Source organism: Triturus cristatus, chromosome 9, assembly GCF_964204655.1.
Source record: "Triturus cristatus chromosome 9, aTriCri1.1, whole genome shotgun sequence".
Lineage (NCBI taxonomy): Eukaryota > Metazoa > Chordata > Amphibia > Caudata > Salamandridae > Triturus > Triturus cristatus.
Window position 1 is genome coordinate 367,659,401 of NC_140592.1, and position 27,251 is coordinate 367,686,651.

General features: G+C 47.8%; 1 protein-coding gene across 1 annotated transcript in view; it reads left to right on the plus strand.

The window, feature by feature from the left end:
* Nucleotides 1-27,251, plus strand: part of GRM2 (glutamate metabotropic receptor 2) — a 442,819-nt gene that overhangs the window by 354,149 nt on the left and 61,419 nt on the right. The window contains exon 3 of the mRNA XM_085625166.1: nucleotides 1,802-2,639. Coding sequence (XP_085481292.1) covers nucleotides 1,802-2,639 — 838 coding nt within the window. The remainder of the gene's footprint in view (nucleotides 1-1,801; nucleotides 2,640-27,251) is intronic.

The window sequence follows — 27,251 nt, forward strand, 5'->3', positions numbered from 1 at the left end:
GCTTGTTTCCAGTCCAGGGAGGACCTGGCATGGCAGTTCGGGCTGGACTGTTCCCATTGGGCACAGTGTCAAAACTGATTTGCATATGGCTGGGTCCAAACTGGAATGGCATGGTGAGCAAAATAACGATGGATTTAGGCCCAGATCTCTGTACTGGGGTGAATGTCTGACATTGTTCTGCATTCTGTCCATCAATAGTTCTTTTTGCATTTGTCACCAGAGTGGAACGGGTATGCTCAGACGTGAGCCCCGTGCTCTCCATGCCACTGGAATCAAGCTATCCTGGCTGAAGAGGGGTGAAACCCCGAAACCGGTCCTAGGATGCTTGTTTCCAGTCCAGGGAGGACCTGGCATGGCAGTTCGGGCTGGACTGTTCCCATTGGGCACAGGGTCAAGACTGATTTGCATATGGCTGGGTCCAAACTGCAATGGCATGGGGAGCAAAAAAACGATGGATTTAGGCCCAGATCTCTGTACTGGGGTGAATGTATGACATTGTTCTGCATTCTGTCCATCAATAGTTCTTTTTGTGTTTAATAATTAGTACAGCATTCATATCATTACGGTCCGCACTTGTCTGGTTAACTCACTTTTCCTTCCACCGACAGAGTCTCAGCACCTAGACACCCATGGGTAGTTGTGCGCTTTAAACATCACAATTTCATTTAATTTCATAATCTTTAACTTAGCCCCGGGGAGGTGGCAGTCCCCAGGACTGCAAGCGGATTCAGTAGGCCCATCCGCATTAATAATTGCCCTGTGGAGGTGGCGATCCCTGGGGCTTTAATGAGCCCTAGGAGGGGGGTCCCATGTTCCTCCCTCCTACATACATTATATGCCCCCGGGGTCTGGTCTACCCAGGAGTTATTGCTAAGCAATCGGCAGCAATTATTTTTAAAAAATTGTTTCGTGGCGGGATACTCCAAGAGCATGGCTTGGGGGTCAGGGTGTTCCTACCCTGCCCCTTTTCTTTATTATCACTTTTTGTTTGGGACTCGGCTTGAAGCTGAGTCCCAAGATGGCATGCTGACACTTACTGGTTGAAGTGTTGGCAGCCAATCAAAGCAGTGCATTTCCCTGGACAAGCTCTCTTTGTTCATGAAGACTTCGCGACCAGAGTTATCACTATAAATGTAAACTGACATATCTCAAAAACTACTGAATGGATTTACACCAAATAAGCAAAACGCATTTCCTTGAACCAACATCTACCTCCCTGCCAAATGTGGTGTAAGTCCATTCAGCGGTTCGGGCTGTAGTTGTAGCTATATGTTCCTATGAGAATTAACATTACAAATGCAACCTTATCTCGTGCCCCAAATTCTCGGTTCCCACTGCACGATCACCCCCAAACTTTCCATAACAATAGAATCCACCTTGACACTTTTTTGGGAAAATTTACTGAAGAAAGTTATAGCCGAGTCAAAAAATGCTTTTCCTATGGAAACATGGTCCTAACTATAATTACCTACTGGCGACTGCCAGTAGGTAATATAGTTATATATATATATAGATATACACACACACACGCACGCACACGCAGACACACACACATATTGGGGTGTCTAGGTTACCTCTCATGTGTGGGATGGGAGCACTGAGGATACAGCTTAAATATGAAAATAGAATTAATGAGAAATCATCTTGCACCTTTGTAATTAGAAACAATTAGTCTTCTTGTACAGTTGTGCAAGAGGACCGAGTAAACATGTTGCCTGTGTAAAGAAGAGCAGTGATTATTTTTTGCATATGTTTCCATGAGTAGCTGCCTGACCCATGTTTTCTCTCTTCTCATACTCAGGTGGCAAACCTGCTCCGTCTTTTCCAGATCCCGCAGATCAGCTATGCCTCCACCAGTGCCAAGCTCAGCGACAAGACCCGCTATGACTACTTTGCCCGCACTGTGCCACCAGACTTTTACCAGGCCAAGGCAATGGCAGAGATTCTTCGCTTCTTTAACTGGACCTATGTTTCTACTGTTGCCTCTGAGGGTGACTACGGTGAGACTGGCATTGAAGCATTTGAACATGAGGCACGTGCCCGCAACATCTGCATTGCCACCTCCGAGAAGGTGGGGCGATCCATGAACAAGAAGACCTTTGAAGGTGTGATCAGGGCCCTCATGCAGAAACCCAGCGCCCGAGTTGTGGTCCTTTTCACCAAGATCGAAGATGCTAGGGAGCTCCTGGCTGCTGCCCAGCGCATCAACGTATCCTTCACTTGGGTGGCAAGTGATGGTTGGGGTGCCCTTGAGAGTGTGGTCACTGGGTCAGAGGAAGTGGCTGATGGTGCTATTACCATTGAGCTAGCTGCTTACCCAATCCAAGAGTTTTCTGTGTACTTTAGAAACCTGGACCCATACAACAACAGCCGTAACCCCTGGTTCCGTGAGTTCTGGGGGTACAAGTTCCACTGTAGTCTGCAGAATCAGGAGTGTGGCATGAACTCCCTCAAGGCAGTGAAGTTTGAGCAAGAGTCTAAGATCATGTTCGTTGTAAATGCTGTTTATGCCATGGCAAATGCGCTGCACAACATGCACCAGGCCCTGTGCCCCAATGCAACGCGACTTTGTGAAGCCATGAAGCCTGTCAATGGCAAGAAATTTTACAAGGAGTACATGCTGAACGTCAAGTTTGATGGTGAGTCGCAGGATCTTTCCAGTAGGTCAAAGGGTAGGATAAGGCAGATGAACAGTAAAACAAAGCCAGGGTAGAGAACGCCCCAAGTGTGTATGCGAAATCATTAAATGAACCCATCAATCCAGTGCTGCATCTCATTCAGGTGTGCCAGGATCTCCTTGTGAGGACTTCATGGTCATGTCTTTGAATTGGTGATCCCCCTAATGCCACAGCACTTGTTACTGCCATGAGCTGCCAATGATGCCCTCTGATCCATTTCCAATTGTCATATCTGTGGAGTCTACGAAGGTGACGCTAAATTTGCATGACTGCTGTAGATTCTCACCTGCTGCAAACATGAGATTTCCATGCCCACCCACTCTACAATTCTTAATAATCAAAAGACTCATCTTTTAATGCGGGCTAGTAAACTCACTAACACCATAGAATTACAGAGTAATCACTTCCCTTGTTCCATCTTACACCTCTTTCAGAGTATAGTTCCTGTTTTGAATGAATAAGGGAACATATATCTTTCCATTAGATTTACAATGCCATCCCTCAACAATTATCTCCTTTCCAGATTTGAGTACTGGTAGTCACAAGTTGCTCTCCTGTGTGCAAACAAGTCTACTAAATTAGATGATATTGCTTGACTAAATAAATATATATATATATATATACCAGAATTGAAAAGTGTGTAGTTAAGATGAAAATGTGTTTTTTTTGCAAATTTCTAAGCTAATATTTGGAGAAAAAAAGATTGCTCTTGAAAAATATATTTAAAGCTTATATTTGAGTGATAAATTATGTGGCGCTGCAGGAGACTTATTACTAATGTTATTATCTTAGTGCCACAGGCATTGCAGCTATGGCTGTTATGTATTGCCCATGGAAAGGCATTCTAAATTGGCAAAGCTTTTTTTAAATTGCTTTTATCAACTATGCCTGAATCTCTGGGGTGATTACTGCTGGTGATCTTACACTTGGTAGCCACTAATGTAATCTTGTCTGATGTGGTCACTATTACAACACTAATGATATTAGTAGCTCTGCATGATTTTCATTGAACATAAGCAGCTCTTTTTACAGAAATGATTGGAAACCATTGAAGCAACTAACCTCTAAAATATATCCTGATTATTGACGATCATCAATGCATCTTTTCTTCGTTCATCTACCCAGTCTCCATCGGCTTTCACTCTATCAATTTTCCACCCATTCATTCTGGGTCCCATTCTATATCCACCCATGATCCATCAACTGATTCTCTGCTCAGCCACCCGTCTGCAAATCATTCATCGATCCAACCTTGAATTCATTCTGTGTCTATTCAAACATTCTAGGCACATCCACTCATTTTCTAGCCAAGCTTTCATCAATGAACACTCCATTGACCTATTTAAGATCAATTTGCCATCCAACAATCTGCTTGTCATTCTCTCACCCATTCATACATCAGTGTGCTCCAATAATCTCGTCCATGCCTTTATCCATCGATCTATATATAATACCCCTTTGTTTACCCTGCCCATCCATCTATCCACCAATCTATTCATCCAACATCTTTTTATGTATGTTACTTACTCTGTATCTATTTACCCTTCATTGCACATATAGGTAAGGCCTGGATACCCTGTTTCAGAGTTAAGTTTGACAACAACATAAATCATTGTAAGCCAGCCGCTGCAGTGTTAAATATACGGGGGTCAATTCATAAGAGCATTCTTGAGTACAGGAAGAATTACTGCAGGAGTACTCTTTTATGTACTCTCACAAGCCTATGTGAAAGAGCCCCAAAACGGCCTAGTCCCTATTAGTAAAACTCCAAAGATGGCACAGTCTATTTATACCAATTTTATATGAATGTTCACTGGCTATGCCAATTTTGTCCCCATTTTATGTGTTTTAGAGCCAATCTGCAAAAGCATGTAAGGGGGCGGAAAAGAGTAACCCAGGAGCACTGTACATACTCCAAAATACCTTTGTGAATAGACCCTTTGGTTCTACAGAGGCCACACACAAACATAACTGGCGAAAGGCAGAGACCTCTGTGGGCACCATAGCAGAGGAAGGTGGAAATCAGTCTTTTAATACTTGAAAGAACAGAAGTAGAGCCCCTTGGAGGTGTGTTTAATTGGCATGACCCTTCTACAGAGGACATATTGCCTGACATGCACACTGTCTCCCTATATGACTGCTCTGCTATGATTCCGAACAATATTTTATTTTGCAAAAGAAAAGACTTGCCTCATCTGTCGATGAACACAGAATTGTTCAATGGTGTATGGTGAACCCAGTGGTGTATGGATTTAAGGACCATGATAACTGTTTTGAGCATGGTTGCTTCCATCATTTTGATCAACCGGTGAAGATGGTGGGTAAGAGAGGCCTGGCTCAGGTTCGGGGAAATGCAACCATCGTTTAGGAGCCATGGTGTTTGCGGTCCAGGTAAAATGACCATATATAAATAACCCCATACCGAAATTCTGACAGGAACCTAAAAGCACATGTCCCAAAACAGGCAAGGGCGGGAGTTAAAATAGTAAAATAACATGGTTCTGGAGTAGGTGGCAAGTGAGTTCAGCTAACATAAGTAATTCAACATAGGTAGACGTTTTTCTAGAGAAATATGTATGTGAAATTAATATTATGATAATCTATGCCCCTGACTATTTTTTCCTGTCTGTTTTTATATGGAACCCCGAGAAAGCCTGAAGAGTGGTAAAGAGTACCCTGGCACGTTTCAAAGGAAGATGGCACATGCAGACAGTTAGGGTTTGGGGAGATCTCACACAGTAAGCGAAGCACTGGGCTTGGGAGCAGTGAATGATATAATGAGTGAGTGGTTTACCCATTCAGTTTCTCTGCAGGGGCAGACGTCTGTGGATTCGATTTGAGAACCAGGCTCAGATTGCAGCCATGGTTTTTATTAGGCCTGGGAGTAATTTTAATTACGCTGGAGTAATCACAGTAATTTTGGTCACTCTGCGTTATATAATTTGGGGAGAAAATCCTACTGCGGAAGTACATACAGCGAGCATGAGCAGCTGCTTGAGCTGCTGTTTATGTTCTGTTGCATTTCGCACTAGATTCTGAGTGCAAAATGTATCCTCATGTCCATTTTGGTTGCGAGGGTGCATTTTGCACTAAGAAATTAGAATACGCTGGAATGGGTGGTATGGGGGTGATGAGAGGAGCAGGTGAGAAACGTTCTGCAGCCTTGGAGTTCATCAGGGCTGGAACCTATAACTTGGTGGACCTGTTTCCATGCTTCTCAACCTATTGGAGCATACAAGAAAGCGATGGAAGGAACGCTTGAATTTATCTCAGCAACTAGAAATCTCTCTTGTCCACTATAGAGTCCACTGTTTCCACCCACTGTCCACCGTAGACAACCTATTGAGTCTTCTAAGAGGGTGAAGTAATGTGTGTGTGATGGAAGGAGCTTTGATGTGTGTGTGTGTGTGTGTGCATGCGTGCGTGTGTCCAAAATTTATTTTAAGGGTCTGCCACTGGCATTGCCGAGTGATGGGGTTGCCAAATAACACAGGGGCATATCTACAAGGCGGCGATAGAAAATTATCGCCGCTTTTGCGGCCGTTTTCGGACGAAAAGCGGCGATAATTTTATCGCCTAATCAGCAAGGTCACGCTATCGCGTGAAACCTTGCATTAGCGCACGAATTCTAACGCGATGCAAAGTGGGCGTTCCTGAACTGACATGACTGAAGAAATGTCGCTAAGCGACATTTCTCCTATCATCAAGCCCCACGCTATGAAGCATAGCGGCAGGAAAACTGTTATCGCTACTTTCCTTACGCCTGCTTCAGGACTGACTTAGCCATGATATACTATGGAAGGTGGATATCATGGCTAAGTATGCCTTGCACTATCATCAAGCTAACGCCAAACTTCGTGAGATTAAATCTCATGATTGGCAGTTAGCGCTAGGATTAAGCGTTGCTAATAGCACGCTATCTCAGCTATGAAAATCCACGCTAGCCGGCGATAATTATCCTAGCGCTAAGTGCGCTTAGCGATAATTATCGCCGGTTGTTGCTGATATGCCCCATAGTTTCTTAGATTTGATTTTACCTCGAATCCATACATGCCAATAGACCTCCTAATTCAGGTAGGAGGGATGTTTTTTAAGCCAAAATTGGCTTTATTTTGGGTGTTCTCCGCCTGAAATTTCTTCTGCTTCAATAGAAGTCAGTGGGAGAAATACATTTTCCCGATTTTATTTTAAAAAAATCTCCCACTTTCGTCTTCTTAAATGTTGGCATATATGCATATCCCGTTCTTCCAGCGCCCTACACTTACACTCGCTGATTACGGGTTCATTTCATCCCTGTCCAACTCCCTTTGTACAAGTTCACCAATCTTTCTCTTCTCCGTCTTTGCCCCTTTTCTATCTTGCTTGCCCTTGCACTGAGTCTACGTCTGATGAGGACAAATAAGCCCCTGTTGTAAAAAAAAAAAATTAGCGTGAGTGCCAAATGCAACCACCTGCACAAATTCAACATTGGCATAAAGTAAATTGAGGTGAACACCTAACTGAATGCCCTATAAATCCCGTTGAAGTCCAAGGCGCGAGGCACACTCAAAGTGATGCGAGAGGTCTGTGATTACATGCCGGTAGGTAAGGAGGGCGCGAGGAACTCTAATGAGAGACTGATTGAAATAGCAAAACAGCTTCTATGATTTTTGGAAACGTTTTATTTTCGGCCTAGTTTTTGGCGTTATGCTGACATCTAGTGGTAAGTAAGTATAATGATCGAAGTGTTGCGAAGTTAGGTCATGCAGTATATTGGTCACCTTAAATAAGTTACATTCTGCTTCTGCAGCATTTGGGTACCACGTGACAACTATTATCATTAATTGGCGTCGAGCAGAATTCTGCTGCACGAGAGTTCAGAAGCAAGGGAGTAGCCAGCAAATTAAAATACCCCCTCTTTGATCCATACCTCGAATGCCATTGGGTGAGCGAAGCGAGTAAGCAAGCCCTACCGACTCCAGATGAGGTCCCTAATTATCCCCTTCCATTCATCTTTAAGACTTTCATGTATACATCCATCTACCCATCGTTTCATACTTTCATGAATCCTTTCACCATTCCATCCATCCACCCTTTCATTATTAGTTTTCCATCCATCCATCCTTTCGCTCACACTTCCAAACATTCACATCCTATTACCCATCCATTCGTCAATCCATTCTTCTTCATCCATCCACCAATTCACCCTCCTTTTATCAGTCCAGCAGTCCATCCTTCCACACCTCCATCCAGACGACCATCCATCCATTCATCCAGACTTCTATCGTTCCAGCCACTTTCTTTCTCACACTCATGCAAATATTGTTTTGTCCTTTCATCCATCAGCCCATTTGCCCATGCATTCATCCTTTTATCCTTTTTACCCTTCCTTCTTGTCACAGTTTCTTCCTTATTTTCATATTCCCTTCATTTCCCTCTTCCTCCCAGCCATCTCCCTCTCCCTCCATCATGTTTTCTTTCCCTCTCATTTCCTCTTCATTTCTTTGTTGTAATTAGCTTTCCTTGCTTGACCTCTGTTATCAGGGTCCCGTATTTTTTTTTAGAGCTTTTGTCTACAGAGGCGCAGACAGGTAAGGCTCATAAATAACTGGGGTTTCACGACACCACCACTCAGAAGTGATAGTTCACCCTTTACCAATTTAGACGAATGGAAAGCTGGGTACCAAGGGAAGTTGCTGTAGCAAAGATCATAGGGTGTGACGTTTCGAGAAATGCTATTTTTCAATGCGCAAAAGATCTTCTCTTACAGGCCAGAAAAGTCCTCTGACTTTTAACAGGGCTTGGGTGACCTTCCTGAATCGCAAATATAAAGGTGTGAGAGTGGCAAAGGGATCTAGCTATGGTTTGAGACTGGAGCTGTGACTGCAAACCATTGATCAGTTACCAGTACCAGAGGTTGGGTGGTAGCTGCTTTACAGCAGAAATGTTACTCTTGGGACAGTTTCCTCTTTTGAATCTTGTCCAGTGGCCTCTGTGGAATATGCAGTGACCGAGGGGACAACTGCAGGCTCTCTTCCTCCACCCCCTGTACCCCACCCTCCCTCCATGCCTTCCCTGGAACTGAACATTTGCTTTTTAAAAGCTGCACCTGCCCATTTAAGAGAGACAGGCTGATTTAAAACAAAATAGTGCTCTCATCTAGGGCATGTAAACGCAAGGATGTAAATCAGCTGTACCTCACAGCCCCCCCCCCCCTTCCTATTGCATGCACAGCCCTTCATAGGGGATCGCTTATATCGATATATTAATATTCATTTTAGTAAGGCAGATTTTGCAACCTCTTGCAAACATGCATTTCGTGGGGTGACTGATTAATACATCAGTTTTGCAAAATGATGTGCAGGTCACAAAAGGTTGGTGTGCAGTTTGTGCACTTTGTTTATGGACTGCCCAATGGTACCTGTTGCTTACAGTTCAGTATATGGATTTACTGTCGGGTATTATTTAGATGAATGGTAAAGGTGCAGGGTGGGAATATTTCAACCCGTTACTCAAAATTACACGGGTATGCTGCTTATATTAACAAAATGTGTTTTTTTCAGGCCTATGCTTCGAAGGGCTTCCGCCTTATTATTATTATAATTAATATTATTATTAGAGTTTTATAGAGCGCATAGCTACCCAAAAAGGGTTTTCCAGGGCTAAGCCATTCATGATAACTCAACTCACTCTTGCACTGAGCACCGAATCAAAACAGCCAGGTTTTTGGCTGCTTACGAAAGAGAGACAGAGAATGACCAGATCTCATAAAAGGTAGAAGCGAGTTCCACAGTCTGGGACCCAAGTAGGAGAATGCCCAGCCTCCTTGAAGAGCTTCCCTCACTCTGGGAACCGAGGAAAGGTTAGAATTGCTGGAGCTCAGAGAGCAACTTGGGTTTGACTCATGAACGCGCTGGGCGCTTGGGATAGATAGCATGGGATATCAGGCGGCCGGGGTAGCAGGGTATAGCACAGAGGGATACAGCATGCTAAATATTTCATGCAACTGATTGCCCATCCGTCTGGCAGATCATCCGCCCATTTACACATTCTTCCGCCCATTTACACATTCTTTCAGACAGATTCAGCCAACTATGCATTCATCCCTTCATTCATCTACATAGCAGTTGATAATCCAAACATTGCCTTTTGCTCCATCCATTCCCATAGTTGCACTTGGTGTGCAATACAATTGTCACCAGTCTATAATGTAACACATCAGCGGCTGACTCACTTGGAACACACCACATGGCTGGGCATGGCTAGGTAGAGGGCAGAAAAAGGATGGTTTTGACACGCAAGGATGCCAGTCCATAACTGGTTCTTAAGTGTGTCACTTCTTTCCGGCCCATGACCTGATCCACAATGGTGAGTCAGCTCTGTGCTTGGCCATCTTCCACAGGCCAGGACAGAACAACCCTCTACTCCCATCTCCACCCATCTAATGTCTTGTCTACCAAGCTATCCATCACCCAACCATCCATCCATTCATCCATCTATGTCCATCTGTTAACATTGCACATACAACCACCCACCCACGCCAATTAAACAACCAATAACAATTTATAAATGCATTATTGTCTAACCAGTAATCCTCTACAACCACTAATAAAATCATGAATCAAAAAAAATCATCCTTCAAACCCTGGCTCTTTCTTCCTTTATTTCATCCAACCTTCCCAATCACTAGTCCCTCAATACATCTTCCATGACATCCACCATCCCACCAAACAAACACTTAACCAGTCAGGCATCCATTCTATTAACCTCTAATTTGCATTTCTACTTATTACCCATTCTTACAATCCTACCAGCCTCATCCTTCCCTTGTACCCATAAACTGAACCATCACTTCTGTCCAAAATCTTCCTACATGCTCGTCGGCCGACTCTTCCTTCACACTACTATGAAGCCACCCTCCAGATTGTTTGTTGATACCCACGCTTCATCCATTTTTTCACTCATTGAAACACCCATCACAAACCCTTCAAAAGGTATTCATATATCCAGTGCTCCATTCAACAATCTTGCATCCACCACACCCCAATATCCGACATGTACTAATACTAATCAGTCTTTGTATTCACAAATCCCTCCACCCTCTCATTAAACAATAGATTAATCAACCTACCCACCCACCCATTAAAAATATCAATAATGCATCTATTCATTCTGTGTACATGGCCTGATTACTTATTATCATCTTGATTTTTCCTACTCCTAATCTTCATCACATCCATGTTTATTCCTCGTGTCTTACTCCATGAAACTGGTGCTCGCACTGGAGACAAACAACCGATTGGTAACCTGGCAACAGAACCCCCTTAGGAATGACACTTTTTTCTTTTCCCTTTTACTTTCCTTTATTAAATACACAGTGTGCTTTTATAATAGTGCCCGGCCCATCCCCTTGCAGCTTTTTCATACAAAGCTTAAAATGAACATTTGGCATATGATTATAACAAAGGCGGCCACAACCAACGATGCAATTGCAGACTACTGAAATTTCAGGAAGAAGCAGACTTTAAAGTATGCATTTCCTGTCCTTTACAGCTTTTATTAAATATTAATTTTATGTGAATCATTATAAATAATAGCTTTTCCTTTGTATATGGCCTTTTACAAACAAGAATGGAATAGATCATATTTGCATTAAAAGATTTCAGTGCAGGTCTTATATTCAGAAATTCTTTCCTCCAGTTAATTGTTGCTCTAGCTACATCTTGAGCAAAACAAAACTTGTTGTTAATGTTGTGAGTTAAGCCAGTAGAAGTTTAGGTCTGTCACTACCTTCCAGACGCATGAAGGTGTCATCCAGGAATACTGTGTCTGGCGGGTTGGATGAGTGATCCATTAAAGTTAGTTGGTTCCTGGGACTGCCCTGGGATAGTTGGTGACATTGGCACTGCATAATTCTTTAGTGGACTCACCTGAAGAAGTATCCCCTGTACCAAGTCAACATAACACAAGATTACTCTAGCTTTTTCATTTTTTGCTGAACTTATTCAATTCATTAAACCAGTAGATTCCTAAAACAGGATAACAATACATCCGGGGTTTGCAGATCTTATTATGTGAGAAATGCTTAGAAACCAAACCATCTATATATTCAGAAGAGAAGCATCAGACAGGCCTACTGTGTGAGGGAAGTACTTTTTGAGAAAATTACCCATCCCATTATATTCCATTCCTTCTAACATACCGTAATGTCTTAGAATATTCTTCCTATTTCATTTCTTCAGATCTTCAGGTGGTCTCCTGAAAATATCAGTTTCTGAATTTATTCTGCCAATCTTTACTTCCACAGTGTCAGCTTCACATAGGTTCTGCTCCACATTGGAATGTCTTTGTTCAGAAGATGGCCACTTCTTATCGATTCTCTGCAAAGTGCTCCAGGTATAAGCCATACAAGATTGCACTTTCTTAACTTCTTCTAAAAATCATTTCAAGTTTATGGAGAAATTGATTTGTATGGTTAAAGTGGCCTGTTTGCCTTTTGTTTAACTAGACACACCGGATGGTTGAGGGCTTAATGAAGCAGAAAATACACACCAGGTTAAGGTAGACCAGAAGCGTGGACATCTTCTTTTAGGGATAGAAGCTATTTTCCTCGTCTTTCTCAACTTAGTCCCATAGACACTCTTTTCAGATCAGGATTAAGTTGATTTAGAGTAAGAAAAAGGGATTCTAATACACATCTCAGTCTTCCTTATTCCACATTGCCCAACAATCTAAATATGGAGGCACATGTACCCCCTTTTCACTAGAACTCTCACCAGTACTTTGATGAAAACTTATGGTAAGCAAGATAGGCTGACAGAGAAACATGTACTAAAAATTACCTTTTTTGACAACAAAGTACATGAACGTCTGGCATTCCAGATGTGTCAGGAGTTGGATGTAAGTCTCCTGCAAATGTATTTTTACATTAAAGTATATTTGCGGTATCCATGGTTTAATCCACTGAAATGTCACTGACCTGATGGGTACATAGTTGAAAAATGGGTTTACAGCTTTCAGATCCAAAATGGGCCTGAAGTCCCCAACAGCAAGTAAGCTTCCTTCCGCTGCTGTGCTCCATGCACCGAAATGATGGCATATGACTTATGAGGAGACTGAATGCCCTCTTGAAGAGCCTAAAGTCTGACTAGACACTGCGACCATGGGACGGAAACAAACCAAGGCCCTGGTTACTTCTGAAATATTATGGTGTAGCCCTGACTGAACAATCTGTTGAGCACACATGTCATAGATGCTGTTGTCCTATCTTTGGTTGAAAAGACAAATCTATCCACTTACCAGGTGTTGTTGGAATTCAAATGCAGTATAGCCAAACATTTTGGCGGTGTAATTTCTTTAGCGGATGCTAGGATTTGCGAGTTGCGGTAAGGCCTCTTCAGTGCTAGTAGTCCCTCCTGAAATCCGGCTTTTCAGCAATAAGGGACTCTGGAAAAGGTTGTAGCTACCAACTTGTTTTCACACAGGAATTGGCTGTATCTGGCTTCAGGGGGAGAAGTGATGAAAGACTCTAGCATAACATTTTATCTGCACTTTACTTCATTAGATCCTTTAACTGGGAACCAACCAGCTTAGGTCCTAAACATGGAATGGGTGTGATCTGAACCTTCGGTGATGTCTCCAGCTTCCATGAGTTCATCAGGGTTTTATTGTTGAAGCAGATTCCATGGTCACAGGCCACAATATATAAAACACTGTATCTGGCTAAACAACTCCATGGTGTTTAAATCCCTGCCAGCCTCCTTTGCTTGAGCTACATCATAAAGGAGTTTAGAATCATAGATCAGTAATTCCTTTCTAAAGTGCAAATGATATGCTTAGCAAATAACGTCTGGCCCTGCTGCCATATGACCTCTGTTCATGAGTCTCTTTGTAGTCAAAAAGTCAAGTCAAAAAGGCTTTATTTCGATAAAAATTTATCATAAAAGCTTCACAGTTACAAAGAAATTCAGTTGCAATTTCCCTTAAAACCATACTTTTTCAGTAAAAAAAGAATACATCATAAATATTTTTTAAAAATAGATTAAACATTTTCATTTAGCCTTTTGCTTCTGATGCACCAAGCCCATGATAGAAATTTTGATAGTGCACAAACATTCAAAGGGCGAGGATCTGACATTAAAATGCGTAGTGCCTCAGTATGGTGCCTGGTTCCTAACGAACGACACAATTGCTTCAGCCATCTACTTCTAGGGTGAACATACTCCTGGCATTCAAACAAAAAATGTGCCGCAGACTCTACTCTGAATGGGCAAAAGGGGCAGAATTCTGTGGTCTGTGCTGGAGGTTTCCACCGAGATGTAAAAACACGAAGTGGAAGAGTCCCGGTTCTAAATTTAAAATAAAGGGTCCTATCGAAGGGTCTCTCAATGATGTCTAGATATAATTCCCGGGCTGGCGAGTCCTTGAATTTCAAAAAGTCCTCCGTGAGGCTGCCCAAGTCGCAGTTAGTATTCCGTTGGGTCGCAATCCAGTTCCAGTATAAATTCTTGAGTGATGCTTTTGGAGGGGAAGACCTATTTTCCCAGGCTTCACTTAGACCCAGATTGCATAGGAGGGCATTCATGTCTCTCAGCCATTTAATCCTATGCCACCCGGGAAGAGACATTACTTCAGAGAGGCCCTTTGCATATTTTGCTAGCTCCGGGACTCGCCACAGCCTAGCCCATAAAAGTAAGGGGCGAAGCTTTGCTAGCTCGCTAATGGGACGGCAGCCTAAGTCCAGCATTAGTGGGATCATTGGAGTACCTTGGGGAAGTGACATAATTGCTCTATAAAACTTCCTTTCAGATCTTGTTAATTCGCTAATGTTGTATGAGCCCCACAGCTCTGCCCCGTAAAGAGCGGAACTGACTCCCCTAGCAGCATAAATTTCAATAACAGGGGCTATAGGTCTAAATGTACAGGTGCGCTGCTCCTTCAAAAGAGCCCCTGTTACCCTCTTGTGGGCGAACAACATTTTACATAAATGGGGTGCCCACTGCATATTGTGGGACAAACGAATGCCTAAGTAATCAAAAACGTCCACCCTCCCCAAGGGTACAGCTTTCAACTTTGGGGGACGCACAGATTTTTTGGGGGGGTTCAACACGAGATACTTCGTTTTGTCAGTGTTGATTACCAGGCCCCGTTCCACACAAAAGTGCTGGAAGTTGTTGAGTAATTTTTGGAGGCCCATCGGGGATTTGGACAATAAGAGCGTGTCATCCGCAAAGAGGAGGGTGGGGATACGCTCCCCCGCCAGGGATGGTTCATCTGAAGAATCTTTCAGCAGATGCTCAACCACACCGTTAATATACAGAGAAAAAAGGGTGGGAGCTAGAACACATCCCTGGCGAACCCCTCTCTCTACCGGGATTCTACTGGTCTTCTCACCATCCGTTCCCCATCTAATCTGAGCAAAGGTGTTTTCGTGGAGCCTTACAATTAACAGCAAGATGTAATGAGGTAACCCCATGTCAGCAAGGACTCTCCAAAGTGTTTCCCTGGGTACAAAGTCAAAGGCAGTCTTTAGATCGATAAACGCGAGATAGAGACTGCCTTTGCCTATAATCACCACCTTCCAATATACTAGCAACAATCTAAAGGCTTGCTCAATTGTGCCAGTGCCTGCTCTGAAGCCAGCCTGGTAGTCAGAAAGGATGTTGTTTTCACTGATCCATTGTGATATTCTGACCAACAGCACCTTGCCGACCACCTTTTGAGTTATATCCAGCAGGCTTATGGGTCTATAATTTGCTGGGTCGTCCCTAGCCCCTTTTTTAAAAATAGGGACAACCTCCGCCCCTTTCCAGGATGAGGGGATCGGTGCACCCCTACAGATTGCAGTAAGCAAGCAGTAAATAAGTTTCCCCCAATTCGAAACATCTGAGCGTAACAGATCCCCAGGGATACCATCTGGCCCGGCCGCCTTTTGGTGCATGATGGTACTGATGACATACTCTATTTCTTTTAAGGAGAAATCGGGATCTGCCAAGGCTACCTCCCAATCCTTTTGTAGTATAATAGTACCAATTGTACCGGTAACATGCTCTACACTTCTTATTGGGAGTTCAAGATTTGCTGAAGCCACCTCCCGGCCCTGTTCGTCCTTGGAGATTGCAATAGTGATATTACCACAAGGGCGAGTATACAATTTGGCAAAGTGGTTAACCCACACTTGACTGGTAATATTGCATGTTATAAGGTCGCTATCTGGTCTTTTTTGGCTCTAATTGTATCCCAGAAGCGCCTTGAATCTTTCCCATGACTTGCCTCTTTTAAGGAGCACCAATAGTCTTCTTCCCATTCCTTTCTTGCACGTGTCAATATTTGCTTATAGTTGAACCTAGCTCCCTCTATAGCTACTTGGGATTTGCTTTTAATGGCCCCAATCAGGAGGGTTTTTGCATGCCTACATGCCGATGTGTACCATTCATTTTTACCCCTTGGTTTCCGTGTTGCCATATTCTTGCCCGGACACTCCTTTTTCAAAAATACATTCCCAATTGCTATAAGTGTTTCTTCAAAAGTAGATGTGACCTCTCCAGGAGTCGACAAAGCCAAATCAAAGTTATCCAGCTTCGTTTGTGAGGCTATTAGGACAGCATTGATAGTGTTAAGTTTCATTTGATCGGCTCAACTATATTTCATTTCAAGCGTCTACCGCATGAGGAGACGGAAATATTACAGGTTTGTTTAGAGGAGGCTTTGGTTAATTTCTTCATCCAAGGATCTTTAAGAGACAGGGAAAGTGAGTTATGGTCACTTTCAACAGTAGGTAATACTACCATGTCCTGTACCAGACCCCAAAGTGTAAGATCGAGTAATATATAGTCAATCCTCGAAGTGTGATTGACTCTATTAAATGTAACAGCACCCCATGGGGTCTGAGTTTGTACGACCATTAGCGGCTCTTAGGCCAAACTCCAACGCTAGAGCATTGAGCTGGATCGCACATTGAGACCATTTTTTAATCGGGGGGATGGTTAGGGCTGGGATACCCCATCTAACATCCTCCTCGCCCGGATCTAAAATATCATCAGTCATGAGAGGCTCGTAGGTGCAATTAAAGTCACCCGCAACCAGAACTTGGGCACCAACTAAATTTTCTCTAAGCTCTGTTTCTAGAATAGACACTATCGGAGACATAGACCCGTGTCTAGTACCTCTGACGTATATATTATACAAATCGAGAGCTAGACCCCTACAAGGACCTCTTAAAGAGATGCCTAGAATGTCAGGACTATTGATTTGCTTAATTTTTATGCTGCAATTTAAATCAATGTGTACCCAAATGAGAAGGCCTCCAGAAGGGCGGCCCTTCCCATTTCTGGGGGGTACTGCAGGGACAGAGTATGTAACATATCCAACTCGATGTAAAGGATCCAAACTCCAAGTCTCTTGGAACAAACAAATCTTATGCATCTCCACTAAGGCATTCCACTCTGGTAGGCACAATTTCCTTTGAATACCTGCTAGATTCCAACTTAGGATCTTCAGAATGCCCATGGGGTCACAAGCAACACTATTGTGAAGACCTGAGTATTCAGTAGCGGGCAGAGGTACAACAGGAGACATATGGTCTATAGGGAGGGTAGACTGGGCAATATTATGCCCTAATTCGAAAGTAAGGGGAGGGCATGGGGCTATGGCCTGCAGAGTTTCTTGGTTAATTGTCTGTAAAACCGGAGTTGTATAGCTAATATCAGTATTTTTATTAATCATAGGGCTAACCAGAGTTTGTAAAACTTTGAAACTATTATGTTCAATGTCCTCAGGACCATGTCCTGGGCGCAATGGTGGTCAATCCACTGCTTCTAAACAGCTGAACCTGTTAGCAACTGGTACACCTCTCCAGCTTGCAAAAGGAGCTATGTCTCTATCTACATGATCATACCAAACATCCCACTCTCTTCTTCTGTCTCGATTGTTTGCTTGTGGCCAACTTCTAACCGGGTTATCACTGCATCGATTTTTAGGAGGGTAGAAGAAAGAGAGCCTTTTCGTATCTATTCCATCATTCTTTTCCCACAAACCCCTGCAACAGATGTAGTCAGCTGTACGGGGGTCGTCAAAATTTACTATGACGCAATCCCCCCGAATCAATTTCATCTCATTTCCTAACCAGGGCACCCTACGCACCATTAGGATCTTGCTACCACAGTGGGATGGAAGAGGTCTATTGATGGACAACCAATGTAGAACCTTGTTTTTTAAAGGCCCTGTCGGTTCCTCTGTGTTTGAATTTAGCGCAGGAACACCGGTCATAATTACAACATATGGGCCTGCTTCTGGTGGTAAGTGGATAAGGTGCCTGCTCTCAGCCCTATTCTTATCATTGAAAAGCGGTGTGCCTGGTGGTTTAGATGGTAAAGCTTCCATATTATTAGAAGGGGCAGAGGATTCAGATAGCTCTATACCCTTCTTCAAAGCAGTTGGAGGTAGCTTTATATTTGTGTTAGGCCCAATAGAAGTTTCTTTTGTCACTTTCGAACCTACCATTAAATTTGTGTTATTTGCTTTGGGCTGCCCTGATTTGGCCATCCCAGAGCCCGTCTGGATGTTAATAGATGCATTCAAGGAGGCTATCTGTCTTTCAATGTTAGAAAGAGTTATTTCTAAGGGTTGCAAGTGGATTTTTTGATAAACAATTTTTTTTATTTCTGCATAGAAGACAAAATCAAGAATGACATACAACAGTTCGCTGAACTTGGCATCAGTAAATTCAATCAGGAAAGCATTGACAAGCAAATGTAAAAACCCACCCCTACTCTTCAACCCCCCGCCCCCGCCCTCTGCGCCCCCACCCTTCAAAACAGGCCCCCCAGCCATTTCCCCCATACTTTGCGGAATTTTTTGGGGCAGCCCCGGGCAGCGTACAACGACCGCTCTTGAGCGGCACACCAATCCACCCCTCTACTCCAGGTAGCCCCTCTGGGCGGGTCCGGCTGTGACCACACGGCCGCTATATCCCTCTTGGCTACCATTAGGGCAGTAGTGAGAAAGTACTTTTCGTTACGGGACCCATCCAGCCCGTCCGTGATGCCCAGCAGAGCCATTCTAGGATCATGGGGGACCTCCCATCCCAGGACTTCAGTTAGTTCGGCTTCAATCATTGTCCAGTAACTCTCCAGGCGGGAACAAGACCATACCATATGGAAGAAATCCGCCGGATCCACCCTACAGCGAGCACATGAGGCGTCCATGCGGAGGCCTGCCCGATATAGGCGGTCCGGAGTCAGGTAAGCGGCGTGGAGGTAGTAAAGTTGGATGAGCCGCAACCTGGCGGAAGAGGTAAGCGATCGAGGTGCCATAAGGGCGTCTCTCCGGTCCGCGTCATCTAGGGGCCCCACCCAAACCTCCCATCGCTGTTTTAGTCCGCTCCAATCTACCGGGTATTGTTAATCAGGGATTTATATATGCGGGATATTCCCCCCTTCCCCAGACACCCTAACATCACCTGAGCCTCGGGCGGGCTATGAGCAGGCAATCTGGAGTCCAGAGGGACATGGGCTTGGACCGCATGACGCAGCTGAAGATATCTATAAAATTGGGAAGGCTGTAACGAGAAGCGGGTCTGAAGCTCCTGGAAGGAACACATGTGGCTCCCCCGCCATATATCGCCCAGGCTGGAGATCCCTAGAAGATCCCACTGCCGAAATCCTTCAAGTCCCGCCACTTCCCGCAGCCATGTTCCGTGCCAAAGCGGTGTAAGCTGTGTTTTCTTCCCCGACCAGCGGGTGTGCCGCAAAGCTGCGCGCCACGCCAGAAAAGGGGCCCGCACGACATCGGGGAGCGACAGGGGGACCGTTGCCCCGTAGAGCATGTTCTGGATAGAGGAGAACCCGAGACATTGCACCTCGAGTCGATAGGCCGGATCGTCCCACCCATTCGAGAACCAGTCATGAATCACCAACAGTTGGGTGGCCAAATAATAGAAATATAGATTAGTCATGCTCAGGCCTCCGTCATAGGAGGGGACCCTGCAGCGATCTAAGGCCAACCGGGGCCTGCCGCCGCCCCAGAGAAATTTAGTCGCCATCTTATCCAGTTTCCGGAACCACGGGCGCGGAAAGGGGCACGGAGTATTTTGTAACATGTACAGAAACTTGGGGAGGATCATCATCTTATAGAGGGCGACCCTCCCCAGCGGATTCAATGGGAGTGACTGCCACCTGAGCATATCTGATCTGGTCTTGTTGACTACGGGAGCCACGTTGAGGGCCCAACAGATTTCCGGAAGGAGGGTGACCCAGATCCCCAGGTATTTAAATGAGAGTCTCCGGAGGGGAATGTCAGATTGCCAGTCGAAACATTCCCTCGACGGGTGTAACGGGACCAGTACGGATTTCTTAGGGTTCAGATGGAGACCAGACGCTTGGCCAAACCGGCGGAGAATCTGGCGGACCTGGGGTCCCGAGGTCGCCGGATCAGAGAGATATTCAGAGAGATATAGGAGGACGTCGTCCGCGTAGAGGGCAATCTTGTCAGGGGTCATACCTGGCCAGTCCCACCCGCGGAGAGTGGGATCCGACCGAATCAGTACAGCCAGTGGTTCCATAGCCAGAGCGAATAGGAGGGGCGAGAGCGGACATCCCTGGCGCGTCCCCCGACCTATAAGAAATGGGCGGGATAGAGCCCCATTGACTAATACACGGGCCCGCGGGCTCGCATACAGGACCACGACCATGGCACGGAACCGGGGACCGAAGCCCATGCGCTCCAGGACATCACCCAAGTACGCCCACCCCACTGAGTCGAAGGCCTTTTCAAAATCGACCAGCAGAAGGGCCAGATATGGGGAAAGGCGTCCTCGGTGTGCCAGGGCGAGATGCAGGCGCCGCAGGCAGTGTCTGGTCCCCCGATCCGGCATAAATCCACATTGGTCCGGGTGGACCAGGGAGGCAAGAGACGGGCGCAACCGGTGCGCGAGGACCGTGGCATAGATCTTGAGCTCGGTATTAATAAGGGATATCGACCGGTAGTCTGAGCAGGACTGCGATGGGGGCTGCGTCTTGGGAAGGACAACTATGGTAGCTGTGTCCGTTTCTGGCCGGAACGAACCCGTCTCCACCACCTCTGCAAACAGGTCCCGAAGCCTCGGGGCCAGGGTCTCACGATAGTGAGCATAGTACTCCTGAGGGAACCCATCAGGTCCCGGGGTCTTCCCGGGCGCCAGGCGGCTAATCGCCTCCTCAATCTCCTGCAGCACGATAGGCGAATCGAGGGCCTCAGAAACCTCCTGTCCCAGCTGCCCAAGCACCGCCCCAGTCGTCTCCAGCAACTCTTCAAGGGAGAGCTCAGATGCCCGGGTTCGATACAACCGGGAATAATAGTCAGCGAAAGTTTGGGCCATTGCCACCGAGACCGTTTGGGTTCCGCCTGCAGAATCCTTGATGGCAGGAATGATCCTACCCGCCATGGGGTAAGTGGCCAGCCGGTGGAGAAGTGTACCGTTTTTGTCTCCCCATCCGTATACCCGGGCCACCGAGGAGCGCCACAGAGTCTTTGCCGCCTCCAGAGAGTGTAGGCGAATCTCTTCCCACAGGAAGGCCAGGCGGCGCGACCGTGTGCTGTCTCCCAACGTCCCCTGGTTGCGCTCCAGCTCCAAGGCTTGAGCTTCGCAAGCCGCGAGTTTCTGGGATTGAGCTCGACTCTGCCGTTGCACATGGCCCTTAGCGGCCCCCCGAATAGTCGCCTTGCCGGCCTCCCAAAGGGCGGCAGAGGAGGGGACGGATCCCGCATTGTGAGAATAATAATCAGCTATCTCGCCACCGACCACTTTCCGAAAAGCCTTGTCATGGAGGAACCAAGCGTTCAGACGCCACATCGGACGGGCAGAAAGGGGCGGCGGGCCAAGAGCAAGGAGCATTGGCGAGTGGTCCGAGAGGCCTCTCGGGAGAATGCGGGCATCCTGCACCCCTGCACATTCGGTAGACGGGACGAAGATTGTAAAAAAAAAAAAAATTGTAAATTGATACTTGTATAGCGCACTACTCACCCGCAAGGGTCTCAAGGCGCTTGTACGAATACCGCTGTGGAACCCATCCTGGCTTTCCCTGTGAGGTGTCCACTCCTGGGCACCTCCAAGGTGGAGGCCAGGCATCCTTAGCGTTGTGGGGCCGTTGTGGAGATTAAGCAAGCTATTGCCCAGAGTTACAGAGTGGGACTCCATGATTGGAATGGCACCGAGGCGAGAATTATCAGGTCCGTGGAATTTTTGAGCCCAAGACCCGCCGAGGCGGGTAATTGAACCCTGGTCCCGGGCTAGACCTCTGCATCAGGGTCTGCCGCTCTAATCATTGAGCCACACTTCTCCACAAGAGGTCGATCCGGGCATGGGAGTGATGAGCTGCCGACGTGTGGGTGTACGGGCGAGCCTGCGGGTGCCAGACCCTCCAAACATCGCACAGGCCCTGAGATTCAGCCCAGGTCGAGAGCTGCTTTGCGCGAGCGACTCGGGCCAGGGATATCGGTCCCGTCGAATCCAGGTGGGGCGTGTAGACAGCGTTAAAATCTCTGCCTAGAATGAGTGAGCCCGCCGGAAGCGTCGGGAGGAGGTCCGCGGTGCAAGAGAGGGCCGCCGACAGGAGGGACGGAGCCGCGTAGAGGGACAGCAAGGCGAGGGGTCGCCCCTCAAGAGTGCCACATACCGCCACCACCATGCCCTGGGGGTCCAAGTGCACCTGGGCCAGGACGAAGGGAAAGGACTTGCGGAGCAGGATAGCTACCCCCCGGGATCCCCTCGCAAAACCTGAGTGCCACACCCTATCATAACCATATCGGGTAAGAAAGGGACATTTATTGCCCAGAAGGTGGGTCTCCTGGAGAAGGAGCACGTCAATCCCTGCACGCTGCGCATATTTAAGGACCGCCATGCGTTTAAAGCGATCTAAAAGACCATTGACATTCCAGGACAATACGCGCATGGCGGCCTTGGGAACAGGCGGGTCAGCCATGGTCCAGGACAGAAGAGGGGGCCAATGGAGGCGCGGCTGCGCAAGCCCCTAGAGAGGAAGGACAGCGGGACATCGAGCAGGAGAGCAGGTCAAAGGTTACAAGATGCCGTGGAACAACAACAAAGAGGGACTCACCCTCCACCAACAAAACCTTCCCAAGGAGGAAGAAACAACCCCAAACCAACCCCAATCCCCCACCCCCCACCCTATACTTCGAAAACAGAAGCATCTGTCGCCCGAACAAATGGAACAACCACCAAGCTAAAACGCTCGGGCTTGAGCACTAGTGGACCCCTGATACAATAGAAGTCAAGCCTGATTCACCTGCCCTGGCCAAGAGCAACACAGACACCGGAGCACCCCAGCCCAGGCCCGAGCACCATCACCCCCCCCCCCCGACGAAACACAGAATGTCAAATGTTAGGGCTGCGAGAAAGGGCCGAGGTGTCCACAGACTCAGCCGACCGGGCTGCGGGATCCGCCGGCCGGGGCGACACGGCCCGCCGCCCGCCCGACGCGGGACTGGCGGGCGCAGCCGAGGAGGCAGAAGAGGCCCTCGACCCCCGGCGCGGCCGACCCCCGGAGCGCGTGATGATCGCCTCCTCCGCCGTGCGCTCCCGGGGTAACGTGCGGTGCCGCCGGCGGGTCCTCGATTTCCGGGGCTGCCCCGCCCCCCCCGCCCGCCCGCAGGCGATTCGCGTCCAGAGTGGTGCAGGGGGTGCTCCTCCGTTAACCAGGACCAGGCCGCTCGGGCGTATCGAAGAACAATGTCTTGTGTTGGAAGATGACCCGAAGGCGGGCCGGGAACTGAAGCTGGTACTGGAGGCCCAGGGAACGCATCTTCTGTTTCACTTCAGTGTAAGATCGGCGCAGTTCCTGGACTTCACGAGTGTAGTCCGGGAAGATCATGATTTTGTGATTTTGGTAGTGGAGTGTGTCCGTGCGCCGGGCTTCGCGGAGAATGGCGTCCCTGTCTCGGAAAATTAAGATCTTGAGGATGAAAGGCTGGGGGGGCGCACCGGGGGGCCTGGGGGCCTGGGATCGATGGGCCCTCTCCACTACGAACGAGGCAGATAGGCTGTCCACCGGCATCCAGGATCGGAACCAGCGCTCCATAAAGTCGTCCGCCCGGCCCGATTCGACCCCCTCCGGAAATCCCACCAGGCGCAGGTTGCTGCGCCGAGCGCGGTTTTCTGCATCTTCGACCCGGCGGTGTAGTTCTTTAGAGTGAGTGGTCAGTTCTCGGACTTGGTCCTGCAAGTGGCGGATGTCATCCTCAGCGGTGGATATCCTGGATTCAGCTTCCGAGATGCGGGTGGTGGCGTTCCGCAAGTCCTGCCAGAGAAGAGCAACATCCACCTTGACCTCCCCCACCATGCCCTCCAGGGAGGCGCGAGACGAATTGATGGCCTGCAGGATGGCGGCAAGGTCCACAGCGGGGGCCGGGGCCGGCTCGCCCGTAGGGCCGGACCCCTTCTCAGAGGTCGTGAATTTGTCCATCCTGGTTTGGGTGGCCCCCGGCGCTGGCTTGGCGGCCTTGTCCTTACCCATGGTGGGGGCGCCCCGGGCGCAGTGTTCAGCGAGGCCGGGCAATGGGTTGGGAATACCCCTTCAGGATGTCGGTGGGTGCTCGAGGCGAAGTGGAGGCAGAAGGAGGCACGGCCGGGGAATCCCGCGTAGAGAAATGGCCAGGCACCTCCAGACCCAGCGCTCAAGCCCCGGCGGGCTTCCCAGCAGGACAACCAGTCGCACCCCCAGCCACAGCCGTGCCCGCAGCCTCCCACGGACAAGGCGAGGTCCGGCACCTCAGTTCAAGGCCCCAGGCCCATGTAGTGTCACCCGTCTGCATCGCAGGTGATAGACCGCCAAGGCCTCGATGCGTGTGCGCAGCCGACCCCTCCGAGGGGGCGCCTCACCAGCACGTTCACCCCCCAACTCCAAGGGGGGGACGTCACCACACGTCGGACCTCTTTTCCCGGGGCCCGGAGCACCGCGTCCCCAGCAAGGCCAGTCCTGGAGCGATGGGAGGGGGGGGGGGATGGCACACACTCCCCCCGACCGCCGGTGCACGGCCCGAACCAGAAGAGGGCCCCTCTGCACCCGGAACCCCTCAGGCAGCCTCAGACCGACGGGGCCAGCGCCACACTGCAGACAGGAGGAGGAGAGGGGGGGGGGCCCGGGCCCCCGGCCGCCGATGCTCAGCCCGATGGGGGGGGTCTCCCCTCCGCACCCGGCCCCCACAGCAGCCCCAGCGATCCTGTCCCTCGCAGCCGCACTCACCGCCTGCTCCACTGCACCAGTTTGCTCGGGGGGGGGTCCGCCTCACCACTCCTGGGCCACCACGAGTCGCCAGCAGATCAGGGCCTCACTTCTCCGGTGCTGTCAGGGCCCGCGGCAGCCGCGCGGCCGCCGCCCCTCCCCCACCGGTAGGGTCAGGCCTACACCCCTCGTGGGCGCCGCGGGCACAATTTGCAGCTCGCCCGCGTCTCAGCTCCACAGCCGCCGCCGTCCACCGCCGGTCAGGTTCCACGGCGTCCAGGCGGGTCCCGTGATGACCGCGGCAGCTCAGGATCGGGCCCGGGACAGCAGGGGAGCTCCGCACGCCTCCGCTCCCGGATCGAGCCGGCCAGGGCAGTCTAGGACGGAGCCAGGAGGATTTGTGGGATCCGGCGCCGGGAGCCTTACTGAAAGGCGGCCATGACGGTCAGGCGCCACCTAGCGCTCTGCAAGTGGATTTTAATAAGTTCTCCCAGTGTATGTAATAGTTGGTTATTTGCCTCGCAAACTTTACAACCCTCGCCCGATCTACCAGACTCACTAAGATTTATTGGGTTCAGAGAGCGGGATGTCCTATCTGCTATTATATTGATAGAATCACACTGGGGGAGTGCATTTTTGCATGGCATATGAATAATGGGAGGCTTTTTAATAGATTTGCATTTATTCGCTGCTTTGGACTTCTTCCGTTTTGAGACAGCACCCTCCCTCTTCCCCCTTGAGTGATCAATATTAATGGCCTCCTGCCTTGGGCTCACGACAAGTTCGGGCGTCTTCTCGAGGAACTCACTTAATTGTGTATCCGAAAGAGCCAGAGATACCGACAAATCGACCATATTTGGCACGCTATGAGTTTCCACTGGTACTTCAATTAGGGGCCTAATCTCACATTGGATTGTAGGTGTCTTAGCTAATGCCAAGGGGCCTATAGAGGATCGCCTGGCTAAGGCCAAGTCCTGAGACACCCTACGCTCCAAAAGAGACATACCTTGGTTTATTGCCTCATCAGCCCTGGTGATAAATTGGTCAATTGGGCCAATTGTGTGCACTGCCCCTTGTACGATTTTACTCTTGCTGCCTCTAGTCATCATACCATAACAATTGCTATATGGACCTCCAAATGATGGATAGCAATAATATCAATTAAACAATAATAGTACAATGTAGATCATACATTTATACGGCAGTCCGTAAACTGAGTGTAAGAGGGGGAGCCCAGTCCCGTCTTACCCGGTCTTTAACGGGCTTAAACGGGCCCGCCCTTTGCCCTGGCTAAACAACTCCATGTTGTTTAAATCCCTGAAAGCCTCCTTTGCTTGAGCTACATCATAAAGGAGTTTAGAATCATAGATCAGTAATTCCTTTCTAAAGTGCAAATGATATGCTTAGCAAATAACGTCTGGCCCTGCTGCCATATGACCTCTGTTCATGAGTCTCTTTGTATGCACCTCAATAGTTAGAGACCAGTGAAAAATGAAAATGCTGCTAATGTTAGCATTTTCCTGAACTACTCATTGCATAGTAAATCCTCATGTTGGAGCCCCCCATGTTAACTATGGACAATAGTGTGTTTAGCCCTACTCACCACATGGGCCCACTCGAAGCCATTTTTCCTAACTTGTTAGCCCTGCCAAATGGGGAGCAGATACCTGTGCAAGCAAGTCAACTTATAGCCTGAAACTTCGGAGAGGGGAACCTAACTTCTCCCAGTTCATGGCCACAAAAGTGGGCAGACAAGGAGACCCCAGTCATACTGCCCAAGCTCACTATATCAGCACAAATCCTGATGCCATAGCAAACACTGACACCAGTCACCCATTTGCAAAAACTAAAAAGACACAGGAAGGGAGGGCCAAAGCTCTTTTTGCAAGTACCATAGGCAGAGTTATTAAAAGAAAAGTAAATAGGAAGAAGAACGGAAGAATCCTATCAATAAACGATTCACAAAGGAACATACTTTTCCCAGTTAGCGTGTGGTGGCCTTCCTCCTTGGGGCTAGTGTTGGAGTAAAGAATTTCACTAGGAAGATGGAAGAGGTGGCAATGTGGAAGGCCATTCACAGCTGTTGATGCTGTCCCAGAACTGCTTTCAACCATAAAACAATCAAATGGGAAAATAGGAGATACTCAATTTGGTTTTGTGAATTCTAAATTATATATGTACACATTGATTAACTTAATTTAAATGGATTAGGCAGGATTACAGCATAAAATTTGACTCAGTACAGGGACTCTAAAATCGAGCAGCACTAAGACCACTCTGGAGAAGACAGTAGTTATTTCCCTTCTATACTGGGTTCCTAAGAATTGATCATGTGTATTTACTTTAACCAACTTCACTTACCAATTGTATTAGGTAT